General features: G+C 44.7%; 1 protein-coding gene across 2 annotated transcripts in view; it reads right to left on the bottom strand.

Annotated features, from left to right (window-relative positions):
- chchd6a (coiled-coil-helix-coiled-coil-helix domain containing 6a) overlaps positions 1–12,056 on the bottom strand; it is a 68,120-nt gene that overhangs the window by 31,298 nt on the left and 24,766 nt on the right. For both annotated transcript variants that reach the window (XM_068733540.1, XM_068733541.1), the window contains one exon: positions 2,198–2,268. In XM_068733540.1, the coding sequence (XP_068589641.1) occupies positions 2,198–2,268 (71 nt within the window). The remainder of the gene's footprint in view (positions 1–2,197; positions 2,269–12,056) is intronic.

The following is a 12,056-nucleotide window of genomic DNA, read 5'->3' as shown; positions in this document are numbered from 1 at the left end:
TCTGAGGACCGGATGTTACAGACGGACACTGTGTTCCAAGGGCTCACTCTATCAATGCAATTAACGGGAAGTGTAAATTGGCCGCTAAATGAAGACAAGTGTGGTTTGGGTAGTGTTACATAACCTACCAACTATGTATTGTGTCACATGAGGGTTTCATCTTAATGGGCAGCTAACTAGTTCTTTTTAGAAAGGACACAACGTGAATCTTGTCCCCGTTTCGGTAGAAAGTCCTTTTATTCAATGGGTTTTCTCAGCAGTCACGGTGGGAGATGCAAAGCTGTTACTCCTCACGTCAACAACGGCTCCGTTCTGCTGAGGAGAACCATGCTGTAGCCACCGAAGTACACAGGTCCACGTCAAATGCATCCCATTTTCTTTGTTGAGTTTAACACCATACACACAGACACACTCGTATCCTCACACCTCACTTCACTCTTTTAAGTGACACTGCTGAATTCCCCGGAGGTCGGGGGGGCTTAGACTAGATTACCGAATGAATGAGAGCCTAATCCAGGCTCCAAAAGCCTGCGAAAGCGGTGTATAATTGTCAATGAAGATCTTGCCGTACAGGAAGCTCGGATCGTTTTATCTTCTCTGATAAAAATGCAACCTCCCTACGAGAAGAGGATTAGCGGTATTACTGTACAGTATTCCCCAGAGGTAAGATCATCTGGTCTTCAGCATCAGCATCAGCACAGATCAAAAACATGTAGGCATTGCTTTAAATAGCTCTGTAATGGGGGTCTTATATTCCTAAACTGCTGATAACTGTGTTCAGTCACTCCAGATTACCATGGAATGGGTGTATTAACTACATGGCTTGTGTGGGAGTGTGGGAGGGGCGAGCCCAAAACCTTCTTCTTGTTACCGTCAGGCTTAAAACTGAAGTGCAGGGCTTCAGTGCGATCCTCTATTCTGCGGAGAATGGGTGAAACGATTGATTCCAGGTAGATTTGACGGACCGAGCTTCTTCTATACCAGAAACGCTGCGTTTGAAACTCAGACTCTTCCTCATAGTTGCTTCCAATAAACCTCCAGCTTGCCGTCAGCTCCTTGGAGCAGCCCAGTACACTCCAAGTACTCTACATATGGCATCAAGTCTTCTTGGAGCGATTGGGCTCCATTCATGAGAGACACTCATTGTCGATGGCTCAACTAATCCAATCTCCAGAGACTAAACTTCTCACAATGTACATTTTTTTTAAGAATATTTCTTCTTACTTGGGTTTTTTGGGTTTTGTTTTGGCCCTCATTTCAGTTGGCTATAGTGGGAAAAAACTGTTCTCACCAAAGAATTTGCAGCGATCTGGGAACATGGCAAAAATCGCTACAAAGAAGTCCGACGAGCCAAGAAACACAAACTGTCAGACGATAGGACGGGCTGCACACAAGCCAACAGTTTAGGCAGATTATCTGAACCATTTGGTGAGGAAATCAAGTATCTTGTTGTTTTCTTCAGAAATGAAAAAGGGGGACAAGCCGATCGGCTCGGCAACGAGGACATTGTACCAGACGAGAGTTCAAACCCTGACCTAAAAGCTTTGGGTAGAGGATGGGACCAACATACAAAGCTAAACAGAGAAGCAGCAAACTGCCACGGACCTTTACGACGGACTGTTTCTGGAAAACTGTTACTGTTCGCCTTCGTTTTTCGCTTCCACATAAGTCTGTTTAGATCACGTGTGATCTTCTGACTGCTTGCTGAGGACACACTGAAAGACATCCGTCCATAAATACTCGCGTGACTCTTGTTATTGGAAAAGCCACATGTACTGGTGTGACAAATCTTAAAGGCGAGTCAAGGCCCGGGTGTTTCACAGACTGCAGCGGCAATAATTAGCCGCCTTTCCCCCCCGACTGGGGCTCATTACAAGTCCACGGTGAGGAGCGAGGACGGGGAAATAGAGTATTGTTAAATTCGGCTTAATTAAAGCAGCCAATTAAAACACTTATCACATTAGTCAGGTGTGCTCCAGAGAACGTATGCATGTTACTGGTTAAAAATTAGAAAAAAACGAGCAGATCACTATCCATCAGTGCTTATTAGTCTGCTGTGGGTAAGCGCATGTACGTGTGTGTGTGTGTGTGTGTGTGTGTGTGTGTGTGTGTGTGTCAGAGGCTCCAGGGAATAATATGTGCTTACTTTTGGAACTGCAAATTAGTTTGTGAATGTGAGTATGTGTGTGTCTCTCACCTCACGCTTGCTTCCGTCTTGGAGGCAGCTTGGTGGAATTCGTCCTTGCTCTGTTCGTATCTCTCCAGATTCTAAAGGGCAACACAGGACGACATCAACGGAAAGTATTAGCTGAGCATCATTTATGATTTTAAGTGAATCTTCTTTTCTTTTTTTTTTTGATTGACAAAGGCTTTTTATGCAACATGTATTCCCAGTTTCATATGCTCACAGCATAAAGAATCATATTTTTGGTAGCAGCTTCATTCAGAAGACCACTTGGTCCAGTTTCATGTCCATGAATTCAACAAATGAGATGCAAAAGGCGTAAAAAAGTGAGTTACAATGTCTTGTCTCGGTTGGCAGTGAGTAAAAGACAAAAAATGAAATAAACAAAAAGTAGAGAGAATGCACAATACGATCGATTGTTCATGATCGGTGACCTGCTGCACGATCTGTTCTGTGAGGAACTTCTTCAGCGCGAGTGAAGAACAACCTTAAAACATTTTGGAACAACTTTTGTTGGAAGATTTGTTTGAGTGAGAGTGAGGGAAGGTCCTCTAACTCTCGTGAAAATGTAAGTTATTTAATAGTCAAGGTTTTATTTTGAACAAACCTTGAATTTCAAAATTGAATTTCAAATTTTCCATGAAAGAAAAGTTTGTGTCGAACATTAGTTACTTACGAGGAATGTCTGTTAAAATGTTTTGGTTTCACACCTCCAGATGTGCCGGTAGGCGACCTTTTTTACTTTTTGACAGTCAGGCTTGCTGCCGTTTCTCCACGTTTCTAGTCTTAACGCTAAACTAAGCTAAGCTAAGCTAAGCTACGCTAGGCTAAACGGCTGCTGACAGTAGCTTCATAGTTAAGGGGAGAGACATAAAGAGTGGAATTTTCTAATTTGGACTTAATCCTGTTCTGTGAAGATACATAAACATTCTAACCACTACATCACAATGTTCCTATCCTCTTTGAATCCCACCCATCTGGGACTCCTTTCAAATCAAATATCCCTTCTTTCCTAAACTCAAATTACCTCGGTTTACTCTTTAGAACAAACGTTTTCTCTCTTCATCTTTCTGCTTCCCTCCTCTGTAACAGCTTCCTTTTCTCCACCGTCTTCCCATTTTCCACGTCATGCCTTCCGGACCTTAAAGGATAAACCTCTTTGTGAGTTCGTGAACTGCACCTCTTTAAAAAGCTGAACGTTACTTTTCACCGTAAGATCAGCGACACAGGACACCGCGGGCCAGAATTCGCTGACATTCTTTTAACACCAAAAACGTACAGTAGGAAGAGAGAGTAGTGTTACTTTCATTCATAGGAAAGCTTTGCGACTCGAGCCCCTTCTATCGAAGCTAAGGCTCGGCGGTAATGAGGTGCATTACTCATGCTTTTTTTTTAAAGCAATCGTAGATTTCTGACTTCTGCAGCTTGCCAGGTGAGCCCCAAACGCCAAGCAAGCCGGCAGTGGTATTATGATAAAACAAGCAGCTAATCCACAACAACTGCAGCCCTTCCGCTGTTGATCCTCCTAGCTTAGGCCTTCCAGCAGCCAGTACCCACCCACCCCAATCCCAAATATTTAACCAGCAAACCGTACCAGCTGGGGATGGAAGGATGGCTGGGGAAGAACAGAAAGACAAAGCTAAAAGGGAGGTAAGAAGGAGGAATAAAAAAGAAAAGAAAAGAGAAGCAGCAGAAGGCATGACGGTAAAAGGCGGAAGGAGAGAGAGAGAGAGAGAGAGAGAGAGAGAGAGAGAGAGAGCGAGAGAGAGAGAGAAAGACAGAGAGACAGAGAGAGAGAGAGAGAGAGATTGGTGTTTGAGTACATAGGGTTGGATTGGGCTCTGTGTGTAATTATTATGTAAAAAGGTATGCAAGGTACTGCCTGTGACACACACACACACACACACACACACACACACACACACACACACACACACACACACACACACACACACACACACACACACACATATATATACACACACACACACACACACACACACGGTATTCCTCATAAAGTGGCCGTTAAATCTGAATGTATTTGACCGTATTTTTGCATCACAAAGCTACGTTTGGCGTTTAATAGCGGAAGAACATTTTCAGTTTTACACAGTGTTCCTCCTCAGAGGCGGTGAACACACCTGGCAAGTGTCTGGTAGCGGTCCTGGTGTTGCCACGGTATCTACACTACGGCTTGTTTTCTTGCTAAGTGACCGTCTAACACACATAGTTGTGCTACATGCCAAAAGCCAACTTTGAACCACAATACGGTGTGTGACTTTGATTTTAATAATAAAAATGTGAGGACTTTTCCGGGGTCTAATGCTGAAAGTGCCCCACGACTGAAAAGAGTTGCAAAACAAAGACTTCAGGAAAAATTAGAAGAAAAAAAAAAGAACATTTACATTTTAATCAAAAGTGCACATAGTGGCAGGTCTCGAGCGTGGGCGTATCAAAGAGCACCGGCTATTTTGGTTCACGTAGGAGCAGCGGCGCGAAGAGCTTTGGATGAATATAGAGCAGAGGGGTGTCGTACGCTCGACGACAATAGCTCGACGTTGAACACATAGCGCCATACACTCACAGCTAGAGGCAGATGGAGTGGCTTTCAAACGAATAATCATAAATTGGTGAAGCCAGTGATCACGTCAATCGGATGCTAATGCGAAATTAAAATGAATTTCAAGAATAACACTTGAACCGCTGAACTTATTTAAAGAGTTGGGAAGGTTGGCTGTGACGCACGGGATTAGTTTATGTGATGACAGCGTAAAACCGTCACAATGCAGAGTTCTAACACACCTGTATCATGTGCGTAGAGGTGTGTGCGGTTATTTCGCAGCAGCCTTGGTGTCATTTGCATGCAATTTTAACCAAGGTAAACAAAGAAGACGGGCGGAGCGCGACGGCACTGCGCCCAGCCTGATCACCAATCAGAGGCGGCGGATTGATTCACCGGATCTGTCCTGCTGCCTTCAGACGGCTGCATGGATTCAATGACCTGAAAGAGAAGCGTATTGTATAGTAGAAAGCAGACCGCTTTACCGCTTTACCTGTTTGTTTTTTTTGATGCCGATATAAATGCATCTATTGGTCGGAAGGTGGTTTTCAACGGGAACACCGACAACTTGTTTTGCGCCGCCTCATTTCAGTGAACCTCGCACTTGCGGCGCCAAAAAATACCTCGCAGACAAGCCAACGTCGAGGTCTGCTTGTGCCGGTTGGTACGCCGCCGCAATAACAGGGCCCGATACCGTACCAGTCTATCTCGGTCTTAGGGAAGGAAGGCTGAAAGACGTTTGAGACTGTGCCTAAGTGTACCCTCATTAGTGCTTTTGACAAATGAACATAGACATGCCCGTAATCACACATTTGCATATCAATACATCTGTCTGCTCTACCACTTATTAGACCTGTCAGAGCTCCCAGCGAAGAGAATGGCTAAGAAGCGGCGTAATTTCCCCCGCTTGTGTCGCACCGGCAAGGTTCTACAATAATGCCATGAGAGCTGTCATTACTAGTGACCCTTTCGCACATCTGTGGCTGTTTACAACACCTGTATCAGTACTTCGTCACATCTACCTGTGCCGGTGATGTATCATTCACCATCGCAAAACGTGGGATCGGTAATCAATAACGTAGTTCATAGTGCTCGTATTGAAACAGATCGAATACGTGATTAACACATACTCTGACAGCAAAACAATAACTTCAATGTACATAAAAATGGACGGTAATGAAAGTCATGAATCAAAATTAAATGTATTTTTCAGCTCTCACAACACGCACATCCTATCCATCCAAACAAATCCATAAAGAGACCGATAATGGAGATAGAATGACGGTGAAATAGACTGAAACATTCTGTAAACGCCATGATTTTATGGATGAACGGGTTCATAAACTTTCGGCTTTCTTAGCCCAGGATCAGTCTTATATGAAAAATGTAAAATCCCCCAAAAAGTGAAACTAAAAATTCAAACATATCGGCCAAAATATTGGTAGCTTGCGTGTTTTGTGAGTCTGTTCATTGAACTGGGATATTGTTCCAATAGATGCTGCAGGAGGAGGAGAGGAGGAAAAAGAGGACTTTAGAAATGATGGACTATGGAAAACACACTGTATCATCTGATTTATCTTCCTCCATCCCCCACCGTCACTTCTTTTTTTCCTCTGGTCCGACCGAATCTTCCAACTTGCTCTCCTCTCCGTGCCGCTTGGAGGCTCTTATCTGTGCCAGTTTGCGATGTGTGATTAGATAAGGGTTGAAGTATCTCGCTTTAGGACAAAATCAACAACATTCAACACAACGCGGATCAACTGATTGACAGTATTTGGTGCTGCTAAACCTGAGCCACTCAATTCTGAGGGCTTTGACTACAACTATTAGGCCACCTGCAGACTCCAATTGCTCATTATGCTCGCTCACTCTCCATCCTGTAGACGTTTCTCACTCTCTCGGTGCCGAAGAGCACAAAAGCCATAAGGAAAAGAGAATGAATAATGATGCTATTATGGAGAAACTCGTTATTACCATCATGTTGGTAACAACAGTGGTATTTGGTTTGTGTTATTCTGCCGTAGAGACTTGCAAAATGTTAACAGAGTTGCGTAGAGCCAGGGGAAAAAAAACTCAACAAGCTTGTTAAACGTGAAAAGGTGGCAACAGCTGTACTTAACAGTCATCAGCCACCACTGGCCCACAGATTCTTGCTAATGATGATGAGTGCAGCCAGTCCGCCCCGGCTGTCCACACAGGTTTACTAATACCCTGCAACTACGGGACTACACATCTCGTAAATCCGGTGCATTGAAGTCATTAGGTAGACGTGTTTTTGCCGTTTATTTCCGTTATTGTTGTCTCGTTAAAAGGATGTCACTTTATTAAAGCTAATGCTGACCTAAAGTTTGGGATGCAGAGGAGCCTCTCTCACACAGGCTCCAATTGGTCAGAGCGGAGCAATGACTTATGAATGTAAGCAAATACACAGATACTTGCCAAAGCAGCAAAAGGCCTAATTCTTTTCTTAAAAAACCATGTCACACACACACACACACACACACACACACACACACACACACACACACACACACACACACACACACACACACACACACACACACACACACACACACACACACACACACACACACAGGGTGCTCTTTGATCCAACTGTAAAAGTAAGTCTTTTAACCCACACTCACTCCCACCTCATCTAACCTTTTGGTTTGATCTGAAAGTGGCAGCGATGTTCACTTAACACAAAAGACTTTCTGACCCGTGGACCCGTGTGTGTGCGTGTGTGTGTGTGTGTACGTTAAGTGTGTGAGCTTTGAGAGATAAGCGTGTGTCATATTCTATATGCTTAAATGAATGTACTTCCATCTGTTTAAGCATTGTTCTTTGGTGTGTGTGTGTGTGTGTGTGTGTGTGTGCGTAGCCATTGAGGGGTCACAGAAGTCGCTAATGGAACACCTAGTCAGCTCATCGTTCTGACTTACAACTCTGTTAACGTTAGATGGGACCCCACAGCACGCATAGACGACCAAGTGTAGAAATGACCGATGTGGCATCTCTCTGGAATCTCTGCACGGTGACAAGACTTCAGTTTTATACTTGCAGATGTTTCTGCCTTTGAGCCAGGCCAGCTGTTTTCTCTTTTCACCAGTCTTTGAGCAATGCTAACCAACCTTAGCTTGTAACGTTAAGTCAAACATCAAACAAAGTTTGACTTTAGTTCAATTTCAAAAGTAGGTCTTTGAAAGAGAAAAAGGCTGTTTCAGAACATGGCATCCAAATTATAAGGCGTGATTCAAAGCATTAATATAGCAGCAGACAACTGTTTGCTATGTAAAGATATAGCGGAGTAGTGTCTACCTGAAAAGAGGATGAAATCACTCTCCCTCTGTGTGTGTCGTGTTTCAAAGCTTCTTCGTTCTTCGTTGGGATAGCAGGGCTGGCGCGTGCTTTTAGTGCATGTTAGTGCATGTGAGCGTGCCCCACTGGTTAGCTGGTGGCCCCACCCTCTGCTTCCCCCTCATGTTAACGCCGTTAGCTCTCTCGGCACTGACGCCGTAGTTCGCGCCGTTAGCGCCGTCCGCACCGTCCGCACCGTCCGCACCATTAGCTGCGAGCTGCCGACTCAGCCGTCACCTTGTCGAGAGCCGTTGAGATGGCGATAGATATGCCCCAATCCCATGTAAAGCACCTTTAACTAGTATGTGATCTGCCCAGATGCTGTGAAGCATCCCTGTGAAGTTATAAGACATGTAAAATACAGTACAAAACATGCGTTCTACAGCCATCTGTGTGAGAGGCAAATTAAAAGGATTTCAGGAACATTTATCTCCACACCTTGAGAAGTTCAAGTTTAATTAAATGATCACACTGACTGTTTACCACTGTTGGGGGATGAACACAAGCACTCTTTTTTGTTGCTAAGGCAAAAATAATGAGGCAACTTGAATGGAAGCCGCAGCTCCGCAATGTTTGGTAATGTTAACTTATTATGAAACTCATATCTTCATCTCCAGATGGGTGCAGCCTCAGTGGAAATATTGCTAACAAGCTAAACTAATAAGCAGATTCGAAGCCCCCGCTGCAGCATATTGAGCAGATAGCTTTACACAGGATGAAAGCGTTAAACTTTGACTCGGTCTACATGGGGCCCTGTGTGTATTCATCTCCATCAGAAAGTGCAACACAGCAGAAAAGTGAAGTTTTCAAAACAGTATTAAAAATATATACTTGAGTTCTGATCAGAGGGCCAACCTGGCTCAATTGTCGCAGGTACACATATGGTTTGTTGGCAGTGTGTGTGTGTATATGTTAATATATGTGTGTGTGTGTGTGTGTGTGTGTGTGTGTGTGTGTGTATATAGCATCTTAAATAAGTCCTCTGCCTTTCTGTTTGACCAGGAAAAAAAAAAGGTACAGCCATTGGCATTATTTGGAGTAAAGCAGTGTGAGTGTGTGTGTGTGTGTGTGTGTGTGTGTGTGTGTGTGTGTGTGTGTGTGTGCGTGCGTGTTCAGTGTGCAGATATTTGTGGTGCACTACGTGGGGGCCCATGCTGACAGCGTGTCAAGCAACCTGCCAGACTGGGAGGAGGATTATTATCTCCTTCTGTACGCTCCATTTCCACCCGCTTCAAACTACACTTTACTATGAGAGAGCAAGACAGACAGAGGAAAGAGAAAGGAGGAATTAGACAGATCATTTCAGGTGCATCTGAAATTAACAAAAGACACATACGCCCACGTCAAATAAACGTTACTACAGCCTTTCCTGTATTGACATCTTGTAAGAAATGGAAAGACGGATATGAACTTGAAGATGAACCTCCGGGTTGTCAAAACAGTAGATAAGAGCAACCGAATAGCATCGGGCGTGGCGTTTCAGGTCCGCTGTCGATCCATATTCATGTTTTCTCAATAGGAAACACTAAACAGTCCTTAACACTGAGACGCTGAGACACACTGAGAGCAGTCTGCCCGGGTTGACGGTCGCACCGGGAGCATAGGGTCAGGTCCTCCCCCTGTAGGGAGAAGGGGACGCAGAACGAGCGGTCCACAACCCCAGGAGGTGGCGAGGTCCGGGCCCGAGCCGCAAGCCACCATGTTTTCTCCCACACGCTGCATCCACCGTAGTCTGCCGAAGCCTCCCTCCACCGTTCGCTCGGGTGATTTGCTGGCATCAACCGTGTGTATTGCATTTAAAAAAAAAAAAAAAAACTGCGCGATAAAATAATTGTCGGCGTTAATTAATGAATGCGTTAACGCGATAATAATGCGTTAAGTTGCCCAGCACAGTTTGAATTTGAAAGTTGATCAGATTTTCAGAGAAGTTTGAGGCAGTGTGTGCTTATTATTATCAATTTCGATGTCGTTATTGTGTATCATGGTATCTATATATCGGTTTACATCACGATAAGATGCCATTGAAAGGTCTATGAATTCTCATGTTGACTTATCGCCCAACCTTACGGTCGCACTGCACCACTGCGGTGGAAATGCACCGGAGGATCCTCCCACAATTACAAATGTGCCATGAGTTGTTTTCTTTTGTTACACCCCTAACCAGCGCATATGTTAATGCAAAGGGAGAGATAACATTAACATACAGTAAGCATAGCTCAGTTTGACTATGACTCATCTCGGTTCAATTCAGCCGAGCAGTTTTGAAGAAACCAAACATTCGAGCAGTGGGAACACTTGGAGAAGGCAAACAGGCGAAAACCGAGGCATCATGTGGCTTCTGGTGGCATCTGCGAACACACTGAGCCTGCAGATAGACGCATGAAATTCCCCCATTTACATATACAGTACACGTGCACCTGAATATACAGTGTGCATGCAAAACACACACCACATCTTTCACACACACACACACACACACACATAGAGGTCTGTCTACAAACATCCTAAGCTCAACAGCAAACACAGCTTGTGCTTGTATGTCAGCCTGCCAGTCGTCTACTCCCTCTGCAAACCCAACCTGTTACTAATGAGACTAACACAAATAGCAAGGCATCTGACACCAAGACCTCTGTGTGTGTGTGTGTGTGTGTGTGTGTGGGGAGAGACTATGCATGGAGGTAATACATGTTTATCTATGCTGACTGCATGATAATTAGAATACAGATTTGGTGTTATGGTGGTGTCGGCCTGTGTGTGTTTGTCCGTCATTTAAAAGTAGACAGCCACGGAGGGAGGAAGGAAGGAAGGAAGGAAGGACAGAGGACAGAAATAAAGACAGACTTCTTTCTTGTCTTCCCCTTTGCAGGACAGGATTGACACGCCTAGTTAAAAAAAAAAAAAGCCCAAACTTCCGATTTAACCAAACAGAAAAAAAAGCCTATTGCTTGAGTCAGTGACTACCAAGAACTCTATCCGCTTATGGTAGCTTATGGCACACGCTACCCATAACCTCCACTGACATGCACATACGCACACAATTTATTCCAAACTCGGTTTGAGGTTCTCTTTCAGTCGCTTCTCCAGCAGCAATCAGGAATAAACAAACGATGTAATAGAGAAGAGAATAAATTAAAGGCTGAGCGAGTGATCGAGTAGAAAGCCTACCCTAAGCTACGAGCGCATGAACCACAGGAGGGCAACTGTGACACTGCAGCGATGGCTGGCTCCCCCCCCCCCCCCCGCGACTCCATCTGCTCCCACCACTCCCTCGGCGGAACAGATTTCACTTAGCCATGGTGAACAGTACATAATACTTAGATTTCACACATAACGTCCAGTAAAGTACTAGGGGGGGGGGGGGGGGGGGGGGCTTCCCCCGGAGAGCCCGCGTAAAGGTCCGTCTTGTGTGGCGCCTGGTGAGGCCGAGACTTAACTCGTGACCAACAGCTTCTACACCTTTTCTGCCCGGTAAATGTCAGACGGACGGACAGATGAAAGGGGATGAAAGGGCTGGTAAGGGCTCTGTGGAGACGCTCGGGATGGCTAAAAATCGGTGTTACCATTTGAAATCACATTTACCTTCACGGTGCTTTTTTTTTTTTTTTTTTTTTCCCCACCGACGGATTTTCGTGTGCAGGGTGAACGCTCTCTCGTGCAGCTGTGTCAGCTATAGTTTAACTTTGAGTTAGACAGAAGAAGTGCATAAAGAAAACCAAACCAACTACTCACTGTGTTAAAAAGGGACAGTTTACCAAAAGTAGATGGCACGACACCCAGTTCGGAGAGGCAGACGGGAATACCAACACGGGAGCTAAACAATGTCAATATAACCCACACAATAGTGATTTATTCAGGTAGGCCTTTCTCTTAGGGGGCTATAATACGTTTTGCTGCTGGCCCCGTCCACAGCAGTACATTTCGTTGCTCCTTAGCCTGTAATCCTCTCCGCTTCTC

Source organism: Cebidichthys violaceus, unplaced genomic scaffold (genome assembly GCF_023349555.1).
Source record: "Cebidichthys violaceus isolate CVI_PGR_0920_01 unplaced genomic scaffold, fCebVio1.0.p SCAF_6, whole genome shotgun sequence".
In the NCBI taxonomy this organism is placed as follows: Eukaryota; Metazoa; Chordata; class Actinopteri; order Perciformes; family Stichaeidae; genus Cebidichthys; species Cebidichthys violaceus.
This window is presented reverse-complemented; position numbering and strand designations above follow the sequence as displayed.